Source organism: Scomber scombrus, chromosome 11 (genome assembly GCF_963691925.1).
Source record: "Scomber scombrus chromosome 11, fScoSco1.1, whole genome shotgun sequence".
NCBI classification, from domain to species: domain Eukaryota; kingdom Metazoa; phylum Chordata; class Actinopteri; order Scombriformes; family Scombridae; genus Scomber; species Scomber scombrus.
The window spans coordinates 18574144-18587510 of NC_084980.1; the positions used below are offsets into that span (position 1 = coordinate 18574144).

General features: G+C 39.6%; 1 protein-coding gene across 1 annotated transcript; it reads right to left on the reverse strand.

Moving 5' to 3' along the window:
• Positions 1-787: 787 nt before the first annotated feature.
• atg9b (autophagy related 9B) lies at positions 788-13245 on the reverse strand. The gene is made up of 14 exons (XM_062429736.1): positions 12960-13245; positions 12592-12735; positions 11884-11929; positions 11557-11619; positions 10307-10477; positions 8452-8593; positions 7524-8272; positions 7047-7200; positions 6613-6792; positions 6199-6444; positions 5717-5955; positions 5498-5591; positions 5006-5090; positions 788-4615 (listed from the first exon to the last, which is right to left on the reverse strand). The coding sequence occupies exons 2-14, from the start codon at positions 12698-12700 to the stop codon at positions 4461-4463; spliced, it is 2433 nt and encodes an 810-aa protein (XP_062285720.1). The 5' UTR covers positions 12701-12735; positions 12960-13245; the 3' UTR covers positions 788-4460.
• Between the last annotated feature and the right edge of the window lie 122 nt (positions 13246-13367).

Below are 13367 nucleotides of genomic sequence, written 5' to 3' on the forward strand. Positions count from 1 at the left end.
AAGAACTGGTACAGGTTATTCCATGTCTTGAAAATTGCATTGTTGTCCACCTTTTACTGAAACTGCCACTGGGAGTCAACAAAGTCAAAAAATGTTAAAGTCCTACCTGTAGGGGCTTTAAGTATGTCAGGGTTTCGGTGGTGGTCTGTCCTGGGTACTGTGACCTGTTTAAATCATGTCAGACTCAGCTTATCAGGCTTTACTTCATCAGCCTCAGCCGTATTTAGGGTCAACTATGTTTTTAGTTGAATGCATGCAGTTAGTTAATTAGCATGTGCATACAATTAGCATGATAACACACTACTATAACTGTAGGAATTTTAACTACTAATGAATATTACACGGTTATGGTGCCAGATGAAAAGTCAGGAGTTTAGCAAACTGATAAATGTCGGTGGCAAATCTCAAGACAATCCATCCAATAGCTGCCACGATATATTTCACTCTGGACCAAAAAAAAAAAGAAGCAGCAGCAAAACCCTTCATGTTGTAATAATTTCACAATGTTTGGGCAACTGTGGCTCAGGAGGTAGAGTGGGACGTCCGTTAATGTGAAGATCGGCAGTTTGATTCCTGGCTCAATGCATCCATGGGCAAGATAATGAACCCCAAGTTGTTCCTGCAGTCTGTGCTGTGAGTGTGTGGATTATTAGCACTCCCGATGAGCAGGTTGTGAATGGGTGAATGTGACATGTTGTGTAAAGTGTTGAGTTGCCAGAAGACTAAAAAGGCACTTTGTAAAGGAAGTCTATTTACCATCCATTGCCACAGTAATTAAAAACTGACAGAAAATTAAAATATATTTTTATTTCAAATAAACATCACATAATCAACCACACGTGAAATGATTAAATACACTCAAAATAAGATTTATTTGCCTCTCTACTCACTCACAGAAAACAACACGTGTATTGTAAAGCTGTGCCGAAAACAAGTTCTTTTGGCATGTTTCATTTTTCAGCTAGTGTTTCTTAATTTACAGAACAAAACAAACAAGACAAACCTATGTAACAAAACAAGCAAAAAAAAAACAAAACAAACAAAAAAATATCTTAAAACATATTCAACATTTCAGGATGAAAACTTAGCACCTTGTTCCAGTCACTGTGATATTTAGACTGGTGTATAGTGGATAAGAAACCATAGTATGATGAGAGTTGGCCATGACGACACTGCCAATAACAAGGCATACTGTACTCCTGCCTCTTTAGGATTTTGAAGACAGTGCAAGTTTAGACACCATGATAAGAAGAAGTGCGCTGTCAGATGCAACAGACTGACACAAGAGCTCAAAATCTGTTTGCAACTCATCTTACAAGCCACATCCACATTTCCTCCTCATACTCGATGCTATACACAATGACTTGCCAAATAAAGAGGAACCAATATACTGTACATAATATGTGCTGCTAAACCTGTTAAAAGTAAATTTGATGGTTTACATAAGATGGCTTCTATAAAGAACAAATACTAATCCTTAATACTAAGGCACTGCTTAAAATAAAATGACACAGATACCAGTGAGGTGTGAATGTGGAGAAATCAACTGTGCACAAAGCTGAGCTCCAGTGTCTCTACAACATAAAACTCACTGTATGTAAGATATACCACAAATGAACAGTGACCACAATACCCATACCCATGTAAGCATATTTAACAGTGTGACACAAACACACGTCATCCCCTACAGCGCGAGCTTTTACTGACCAGAGGTAAGAACAGCCTTGCATGATCGGCCACAGTGCTTCCAAGATGGTCCGCTGTGGACAAAGACAATACGTGCTGATGCTATCTATGCTTATATACAAACAATGACAAGAGGTCATACAGGATGGAGATTGACTCGGTGTCCCTTTGAGACCTGCCCTTTCTAAAATGTGACTGTTGCAAGTTCTGTATATGTACATTTAAAGAGAAAAAAAATGTATTCTGTCAGTGCAAAATTCTGAGTTTATGTTAGCATAATTATGCAGGTGTCAAGATCAGCAGCCCCTCCACATACACACTCACAAATAAAGTGGAACAAGTTTTAAACACATGAGAGGGCAAAGATATTTCTGTAAGCTCTGAAGCCTTGCATTAGTGAAGTGAGAACTAATTTACTATCATCTCCTGTGTAGGGATGGGACGAAATCTTTTTTATTATTATTGCAGATCACGATAAAAAAAACCCTCACGATAAATTGATCGTGGTGAATTTCCATCATCACAATAATCGTGAATATCCTTACAAGTGTCTTGATAAAGCTTTCTAGCTCGCTACCGTGAAGTCTTGTATTGCTGTCCTGATTTATTTTGAATTGCCACAAGGGGGAGCCTGCATCTTTCAGGTCATTGTGGAAATATTTGTTTCTCACAAAGTGATTCCAGCATGTTTTAGTGCCATTTTAAGAGTTTTAAGCATATTGTGATGGTTATCTGGATAATATCATGAATCGCAATTATTTTGGCCACGATAATCATGACATGAAATTTTCATATTGTCCAATGCCTACTGTGCACAGAATGAAAACAGAAAAATGTGTAAAGCAGTATTTTGTGCATCACATCAACAAGCAATTATAGTCCCAGTTTATTTTAAGTGTAAATCACATTCAATATCATGCAGCTGGGCATGTTATTTTTTGCATTTATAAAAGCATTATACCAAAATAATTGTTTTAACTAATTTAAGATTTGGGGGTAACATGCCATTCTTTTATCAACACGAATATAAACTTTTGGTGAAAAACAATCTAAATAAATGATTTGTTTGTTTTTTTTCAAATAAATAATATACATACAACAATTAAATATCTATGGGGAAACAGGTAATAAATAAACCTAAAGCTAATGAATGATGCTGACTGTGGCAAGCCTTTTTCTCTCTTCATCCTATTACTTTAAAAGTAAAGCCAACACTGTCAAACCTAAAGTTGCAGATGCATCTGTGCACACTCTGAAGTCAGCCCTGATAATGAACTTCCATCTATTTGTCAGCCTTTTGAAAAAAAGGAGGCACAATTAATGCACACAACCAAGATTTGTAAAAGCAATACCACCCTGTTTGTTCTTTAAAAGATTTTTTTTTTTAAAGAAGAAAAAAAAGGGATTATTCTTGACTATTTCTGGGACATCAATACTTGACCTAACATTTGCTGGGCAAAGAATAAAAGCAGAAAGTGAAATTTATTCAATGTACACCTGCCATCATAATCAAAATGCAGTTAAAAGTTGCATCTGTACCTTGAGAAAATCTAAAATATATTTCTATTTACACCAGAGTAAATAAACTGCCGAGGTACTGATTGAGATATTTAGTTTTTCTTCGCTGCCACTGAGGTAATGCGGAAAACTAGGATTTAAATACATGAGTGTTAAGGCATAACGCTGACTTTGTGTCTAGCTTAAATAAAATTTAAATACATCTTCTATCTGCATTGGGATTTGATGTCAAGTGCATTTTGATCCATGATCTCATTCCTGTTTTTTTAAGGATTAGCAAAGGTCTTGATATATCTATAGAAATATTAATACTGAACAAAATCTGTATTTAGGCCCAATAAACACAGACAGCAGCATCCAAGCATGTGTATGCCTAGTTTATCAAGCCCAATGGGGCTTTTTGCAGATACACATGGCTTTAGTACAGCTACTGTACACTTAGCTCCATAGCAATACTTGGTATATTTTTCAAGGATTAGATCTGGTAGTAAAAATGTGGACTTTCCAAGGATAAGTAAGACGCTAAACTATATTTACAAATCACAAGGGTCAAACAGCACAGGTTGAAATATTGAATTACATTTTCCAGATGATCACAATTTGTTCAGGTGGCTATGACACAGCTTACAGTCTTTGTAGCACAGATCAGGACACTTTTATGTCAGAAACTACAAGTAAGACTGTAAAACCTTGTGATGTACAAATACTTGAATTGCGCAAGCAGAGGCGTAGCTAAAGTCATGATGAGCCTTTTGCATTCCACAATAAAACTGCCCACACTCACCATTACACAGTGATCCTATGAACACACTATATTGTCTCTCTGTTACTTTATACACACTTTGTCTGTACACGCTTATATGACAAAAATCGTGATGAAACGGACGGAAGACATATGGTTTCCCTGATGCCATAGTCTGCCTGGTGTGACAGGATGAGGCGTGGAGGTGCAGAGACAGTGGTTATTCAATGACCGCCCTCTTACAACAAACGCTGAATGATGTTTTAAAGGTCCATGCTAAATTCTCCATGAAGATCATCTAAGGCCACAATGTTCATTGAAGAAAGTAAAATGTAAACACTATTTAAAAAAAGAGAAGAGAAACTATCATGCCGATGTATCCTTTCATAGGATAAAAAGCCATTTGTTGTTAGGTTCAACAAACAAGTCACAGAATATAGAACCACAAAGCAAAGATCATAGTGCCATCTTCCAAAGTTCAAAAGAGAGCCTATACCTGATGACAAAAGGCACTTCAACAACTACTCCCGGTGCCCTGTTTTGGAGTAGATCCACTATTAATCTCCTGATCTTCTTCATCCTCATCCTCCTCCTCCTCTTGCCAGCCACCAAGGTGCACAGGGGTGGGCATGGAAATTGTAGAACTGAGGCTACTATGTGCCTGGAAACCTGATAGGAGTGAAGGTACAGACTAGTTAATACACACTTTTACACACCTGTGCAGACTAAATGCTCAGCGATTTACATCTTTCACTGAGATTATTTGCTTGAATGTGTTTACACGCCAATGCCTTCAAAGATCTGTGAATGTTGAACATAGTAACAAGCCTGCAAGGTGTTTCTCTACCTTTGTGGCAGTCACTAATCTCCATGTATTTGTAAGCAGATGCACTACAATCAATCCCTTTCCCATTACACAGTCATTTGATTCACTTTTTATATCAAACATATAAATTAACAAGGGCTAAAAGGTCGTTTAAACCTCACAAACAAAATTGCTCACTAACAAGCAGTCTACACCAATGTCTGAAAGTTCTTAAAAATCAATATTTAATTTACCAGAGCTTGTGTGTAGATCTCTCAATGGCACCGGGTTCTGCCACTGCCCTGAAGGTCTCTGTGGGTGGGAGCTCTGCTGGTGGAGCTAGAGAGACAAATGGTTGTTAGTATACAGCAGAAATGCAATCTACAAAGAATCTTGAAGGTGATACGCCAACCAAAATCTATGTTTTTCGAGTAGCAAATATTTACCCCTCGTAAACATGAAAGTGGAAGGTTTAAAAAACAACAACAAAAAAACAAACAAAACACTTTTCCACCATAAAAGTGGGTTACCAGTGAAATTCTTTACTAGCAACTTAAATGAAGCATCTTTTGAGGGACAAAACAAACTTTTTATAGCTATATTTTAAAATATCAGGTTCAATACTCAGCGAACAAATTTTAGATTGTGTATTGCTTCAAAAATCCAGGTACACAACAATCAAAAAGGGATGAGGAAAAGAGTCAAAGATAACACCTGGAGGCCACTGTCCATTGTCAGAAATTTACCTCATGCATGTAGATGGCATGTAGGCTCATCTCTGCTGAGGCGAACTCTGAGTGCAGTGTATTGCTCCGAATGCGAGAATCACTGTTAGACATACTGAAAAAAACGTGAAAAACATATTAATCCAAGCTGAAATCTTTGCATGTAATCAGTTTCACCATACATGAATCAATCTACATTATGTAAATAAGGCAATAGTAAATGTAATGTCTGACGAGCACCTGTCCATGACGGTTCGGTCGCTGCGGTACATGGTGCTCTCAGGATGGACGGCGGATGGCAGGAGGCCATGTGTGCGGACGCGGCTGGGATGTGTGTACTGGGAGGTGGACAAAGAGGCCAGGACACTGGCAGCCGCAGAAGCAGCGCTGCTTGGAGGAATAAAGCGATGGTCTCGTCCTTGTAGTCCAGATGCAGTTAGAATGGGGTGGGCCAGGACACTGGCCAACAGATTATCAGGCTGGAAACAACACACATCAGAGCCACTGGATAAATACATTTACATTGGTTGTGATCATTTACTGAGCGCAAAACAAAATTTGTAGCACAATGACTTTTGGGGGAAAATTGTTAAACTAAGTTCTTCAAATTATGCATCAGTTCAAATTTGAATAAAATACAAAATGACCACTTTAACATACAAAATGTCTATAGCACATGCATGGTTAATTGTAAGATCAACAGCATCCTCAGGGTTTCTTACCCCGGAGCCAGACTCATTGGACTGCAGCGAGGTGCAGAGAGGAGCCTCAGAGAGCAGCAGCTGGGTGGAGGGGCCACCTTGTGCGTCATGCTGTACCTTCTCCTTTAAATGGCTGATGAACACTGAGCTCTCCTGTGGTGGCTGCCAGTGTGGGTTCTTAATAGTGAAATGCATGAGGGACAACTCTGTCTTGCCATTCTCAGCCTGTTGGTATATGGAGGCCTCTGTCTGGCCCTCTGACATCCACTGCAAAAACATTAGAGGACACATTGCAATTCAACAATTAACAGCATAACAACACTGAATTAAACATTCAATGAGACCTCAGCTCATGTGGGGAAAGACTCTCCTCAGCTTCATTAAAGCCAATGAGTGGGCTGGCTTGAACTCTGTGTAAGGCAAAAAAATCCTTACTGTTGGGTTTCCATGGCGTCTGATGTCCATCTGCGCAAAGGAACAGATGTCTCCGACTCCAACAACCTCCACAGTGAAACTCCTGAAGAAGTCAATGATCTCTAGAGATTTGTTCCTCAGGAGGAAGATGAGAATGAAGGGTGTGACAATAGGACTGAGCAACTCCTCCAAGATAAACACCTGATTCGGACAGAGAAGATATTTATTACATTTTCAGATTCTTAGGTAGATCAATGTTCCCAAAATAAACTTAATCTTTAACTTGTTTACAATTAATTATTAAAGGATATTACATCAATAAATCTAGGTTCAGCATGGACCATGTGCTACATTAAAAACTATCAATCATTCAACCACGACCAAACGTCATCCATTATTTTATTTTGAGTGACAAATTTGCTCCTGCCTATGCACTGAGGTTCTGCCTTCCTCACCGCTTTGTACTGGAACAGCTGCGCCACCTCGTCACGGGTCTCGCTCTTGTTAGCATTGCCCCTCCAGTGGTCTGGCATGTAGTGAATGTGAGCCAGCATGCACTGCAGCAGCTGTTCTGGACACCACACCATATGCTCATCTGGGATGAAGGACCTGATGTAGGACAAATTCAGAATATGGCATGTTTTAAACAACACCCCTGTACTTATGGGATAAGTAAATCAACAACAGAGGATTTTTAGTACAGTGATGTTTCAGCCTGTGACTGATCAGGGAACATTAAGAGGGAAATGTGCAAGATGATTTCAGTTTCTTAAAAAAATAAAATAAATGAACAGCTCAAAAAAAAACCCTGCAAATTATGTTATATTATGATATAAATGGTATGAGTGACAATAATAACTTCCTCAAGTGCTACACCTACAGAATGATCCTGCAATAGGTGCAGGAAAAATAACCTGTCTCTGAAAACCCACCTGGTGATAGTAATAACCACCCCCAGCACAGTGATAGCGGTCAGGATGTGCTGCACTGTCAGAACGTCCTCATCATAGACTGTCAGTGCGATGAGCACAGCCAGCACCGAGCCAGAGAAGAAGGCTATGTTTTTAGCAAGCACAGTCAGCAGTGGTGATGTAAAGGAGTTCATGTATTTGGAAGTGGGTTTATAGCCGCGGCCTAAGCGTCCATGCAGCTCATGATCCAGCTCATTGAAGTGACGCAGGTATAAACGACCGTACAGGGACCAACGTCGGGCACCCAGGCTCCCAGGTTCTCTGCGGATCACTTCAGTGTAGCTGAAGAAAGCATACAGCACTTGCCACACTAGGATGAAGGGACAAAGCAGCAAATTGGCCAAACCCATCAGCAGGATGACTCTACTAAGCTGCTGGGCGAGCTCTAGGCGGTTTCCAATGCGCTTGTACTTGGGATGCAGGTTCCACTTATTCTGAAAGAGAGAACCAGGACCCCAGAACAATATGAGCTCAAAGTTGTACTTCAGGCCTTGTGTGAGGAACACCACATTGCCCAGCAGGGGGAGCTGCAGCTGCACTGGTAGCAGTGATTTGTTTATCATGGCCACCATGTAGTTCTTGAATCTCAGGATGCGGTGGTAGATGTCTAGTTCTGTCAGTTCTTTCTTGTGTATGCACATTTGCTGTTCTCGCTGCAGGCTGATGAGCCGGTCCTGCACTTCCTGCCATGTGAAGTTGCATAGTTCATCCTGGGACAAGGAGGCAACGGACAGTGATTAAACTAACTAACACAGAGGCAATGTGTGACACCACAACTCAAATGAGTAACCAATATTAGTGTGGTAATTGATAAGCAGTGGACATCTTTTACAAGTCTGAGTTGATCTTTTGCTGTGGAACATTTTGATAATCCAGTTGTAGCACTTACCATTCTGATTTTCAGCGCTTTGATGTAGAACTGCCTGATCTCCCAGTAGCTCAGAACATTGCAAAAGACTTTAATGAGTCGATATACCCAAAAGATGGCTGCCATGATGAGAAGGAATATAATCCAGCTGTCTTCTTGGATCCTGAATTGACAATGTGGTAAAAACAGGAGGCCATGTTGAAATTTCAGATACACAATTACTATAAAATAACATGTTTCTAAAGTGGCTATTCAGCAGCAAAAATATGACACCCCCTGTTGCTGTTATGACATTGGAAACTGACCATTTACTCAGTATGTAATTTAAATCATGATAAACAAATGGGAACTGTATGCGCTCAGTGTTTGTTGTGATCTATTAAACTGACACTGAGCTCCTGTTTACATGTTACAGGTTGGGTAATCTCCTTACTTCACTCTATAATTAAAAGAAGCTTCCAAGTATTTCAAGTCACAACTCAGAACACTGTAATCTATACTTCAAATAACACATATCAACCAATATCAGAGAAAATGTTGGATACTTTCTGATAAAATAAAGGAAATATCAGAAAGTTTAAGACAAGAATCTGGTTTTAAAAGGGAAACTTGGGGGGGTGTGGGGGTATAAAGAGGACAGTGAGGATCCAAATAGTGGGACGTGCTGTTCCCAAATTGGAATGCCAAGCAGTTGTGCGTCATTGGCTTTGATATAAATGACTATTGAGCTACAGTCAGAATCAGGAACAAATTGATGACAGGCCTGTTAGACTAGCTGGAGAAAACAAGCAGAGGTTAGGCTACATCATGGAAAAAAACATGACAACACCGGGTTCAGGAGGGGGAAGTCTGTTCCTTGCAGCCTGCTACTGAGGTGTCATGTGGTTGTCAGCTTGCTGGCCCAGCCGACTTGTCGGTATCTCTGCTGGCCAGTTTTACCTCACTGAAGCTATCAATTACATTACCCTGTTTCTTAAAACCAGTGTGAACACAGTGCGCAAATACATTCTTCCCAGTAACCATCAGATGCAGGAATGTTGCAACTTGAAGCTACCGATTGCGAGATGAAATAAACACCAAAACTGAGTATGAACAAATGTCACTTTTACTTAAAGTCCAGGACACTTAAAAACGAAAATTTGATTTGATCCAACAGTGTAATTTAACACTTTGGTCCTCTTTCATAGAACTGTTTTAAAACCTTTAATGTTAGCTGTCCTGGTAATCTGTTATAAGCTAAGACTTTTTTTCAATGAGATTTGGCACAAGCCTTGTAAAGGAAAATGTATGACACAAAATAGAATATGTGAATCACATGGATGTGTGTAAAAGTTGCCTCTTTAGGGACAATGTCTCTAGAGTAAAATCAAGAGATGGATACCAAGGTTTGCCAATAACGGTGGTTGACTGCTCATGATCTCTTCAGAAAGCTAACTGTTAATAAAAGAGCTTAAAAAGTCATTTTTGAGCATTAGATACAGGAGAGTGTTCTCATAATTTTCTGGGGTAAAGCAAGAGATCCACAGGGTACAGCTTAATATGCTATTACTCCATATTCATACCCTGTGACCATATCTTGCAGTCTGAAACCACCCCATAAGAAATGAAGTCTGATTACAACTGTATTACGCCAGACAAATTAAATCCCTCTAAAGGCCTGTCTCTAAAAGGGCTCTAATAATATCCCAGACCATGTCTGCTTGAGAACAAAGTATCTAATCGAACTGGCTGGAATGAGCAGACAGGCACATCACTTTATGCCACTCTACAGACTTTTCTAAGGCTATTCACTTTGACTTTCCCACTCATTTTGCCCCCAGAGGAAAAGACTTATACACACGTAAGCTCTCCATACCTCTCTGTTAAACACAATTACCTCTGAGTACACTGCTGGCTGGGTAGGATGGCATCTGGAATAGTGACTTTGTTCCTGTCCAAGGGGTTATGGCCCGGCCCAGTGTGATTGACGACTCGATTGGCAAACAGGACGTCATACTCCACACAGTTGACGAGGAACGTTGTGAATGTTACAACAAACAAAAACTGACTATTAAGGGGGAGAAAAAAGAGAGAGAAAATAAGCTTTAGAACCCAAATAACTATAACAACAGATGTAGTGGTATATAATATTTAACTCAGTGGTTGGTTATTATCTGTTTGTCTTTTGTTGTGCACTGTGTATGTATCTATGTGTATTTAAGAATGTGTGTATGTATGGACTGTGAGCTGCGAGATACCTGAATTTCCCCAATGGGATTAATAAAGTATCAATCAATCAATCAATCAATCAATAATATTTAGCTAAGTGACTAACAAAGCCAAGCTTGAGACTTAATAATTAGCTAGTAATCTTATTAGCTAATTGCAGATGATTCAGTATCAGTAAATTGAAACTAGATTAGAGAAAACAGTGTCTCCATAAGAGAACACTGACAAGTACTGTCAAATGTCTTAGTAAACAGTTCCTTTGCCTCAAAAGTCCTGTATCTGACATACTGGCAATACTGAGAGGAGATTAATGTTGTATAAGACAGATCAACTGCACTTCAATTATGAAATACTTTAACAGGCTGAGTTTTGTTTTGGGCAGTCATCATGTGGACAGATTTTCTCCAGCTAATAGTTTAAGGGAACCCATGTTAATGGGCACACTGTGGCCAGATTCAGACAAACACCAGAGCAAGACCTAATAATAGAGATGGCCTACTGGCACGGTAGCAGAAGAAAAAATTGTCTCAGGCTGCAGGAATTGAAAATAAACATAATGCTGCACTGACACTTTGGCTTGGCGAGGTGATTTCAACTTTTAAAAAAAAGAAGTCAAATCAACCGAAATGCTGAAAGTATGAAGAAAAACGTTGTGTTAAGTTCAGTAAACATGGTTTCGGGAATTTGTTTTGTGCTGTTGAAATCATCTGGCCAAGCTTGCTCATGCTGAAGCCTGAGGCACACTTAACTGTCACAACAAAATGAAAAATCACCAGTGGTGTAAATGAGGCTTACTGTAACTCTTAACAGGGAGCTTGTTTTCAGCCAAATTCAACTCAACCCTAAGTTTTTTATAAAAAGCATATATCTATGTGTTCTTTAGGCATCTGAATTTAATACTGAAAACGTAATACTTACACAAGTTCAAAGAACTCCGACAACATCATACAAGCAAATCCATTCTTTTGATGAAAATGGTAGATGTGGACAGACTGGTTAAGGAAAACATGACACTTGAGCCTTCCCTGAAAGTACCTTGAGCAAACGCAGACAATTTTCAAGACAACATTATATCACAGATTTAAAACTCCAACTAGCAAATTCACTTTCCCATTGCTTCCTTTAGTAACACTGTGGCAGTCAGGTAATAACACTGTAAAATACAACCAACGTGACATGGTGCCAGCCTTATGACAGTGATCTATCAGAGACCTGTTATTAAACAATCCTGTAATTTAAAAGGATATTCTTGTGAAGAAGTTATCCAGGTTCTTGATGTGGTGCCATGAGTCTGTAACAGAATTGTAAAGGAAGGTGTGAGACAGATAGAAACCCCAAAAACATGCTGACCCAGATGCATAATTTTTTCACAATTTTTCAAGTCTGTCAGAGGTTTTCCCTCACTGTAATCGCTCCTCCTGTTCATACTGGATATTAGAGGATCTCTTTCACATGCGTTTTCAATGTAAATGAAATGGTTCATTTTACACTAAAAATGGATTTCAAGGTTGATTTGGGCTCTTTATGTTTCCTTTGACAGTGTTTCCCTGTTGAGCTGCACTGTAAGTATAGTGACAAAATGAAGGACTGTGCCACTAAAAAGACTAACACTATGAGATTTCTACTTGATTTGACTCATTTGGACAGCTGAAGCTTCATATTAGCTTCACATAAACTAAATAGGCCTACATTTCTGCACAGAATTAGGCTTGTGAATGTTGCCCCAATCACTTACATTATAAGTGTTTTATGAAGGGATCTATTAGAGGTCAGCATGAAAATTGTTATGGAGGAATCATTGTGTTCCAAAAAACACAATTCAGTATTCACATGGGTTGTTTTAAGACCAACCTGAATACACGTTTAATCAGGGACATGACTGTCAAAGCGCAGTTTGCAAATTTGATTAATTAAAACAATTTACACACATCTATTTCGTGATGACATGTTTACCTTTCAGGCCTTCGGGTACATGCACCAGCAAATCCTCTTCCCCTGGTGGTGAGTCCTCCTCAAAGTCCTCAATTCTCTGATACTCCTGGTAAGCTTCAAGGTTAGCCATTGTGCTTCACATTCTCACTCCGCACTGACGAGCAACTTGAAGTAAACACCGTATGAAAACCAATGCTGTGACTCGCAGCCTCAGCTACATCCTGCAGCTAACCACAGCAGATCAAATATAGGTTGCGACAGCTAACATTAGCCTGCTAACCTGCTAGTCTAACGCCGTTACACTACCATAGCAACGCGTGATAAAAATGAGAAATTGATCAACATTTAGTAGAAGAGAAGTCCGTAGTTAATTAATGAATGCTATATACCTGCATATAAGATAACCAACTACCTAAGCCAGCTGTGGTGGCTGGCTAGCCTGTGAATGATTCAGCCACTCGTGTAGTCAGGGTGACACGGTTTGTGTTGTTCCCGACTTCCATCTGCTGATCTTCATCTCCTTTTCGTCTTTGCTCAAGAGTCCAAAATCTTGACCGGAGCTCGTTTGAATACGAACAGATATGTTGTAGTTACGATATGGTGGTGGTCTTCAGTCTGTTCCTAGGTCGGGTAGTAGGTTTCCAAAAATACACTCTCTCCGGTGTGCGACCACTGTTTTTGTCTTTCACAAACAAATGTCAACAAAACGCCGTTGACGTCACTTTGGTTTAAACCGCGACGTCACATCCGGTGTTTCGGTTTAACTGGCGATCGTGTTAACTGGTGACTTTCACGTA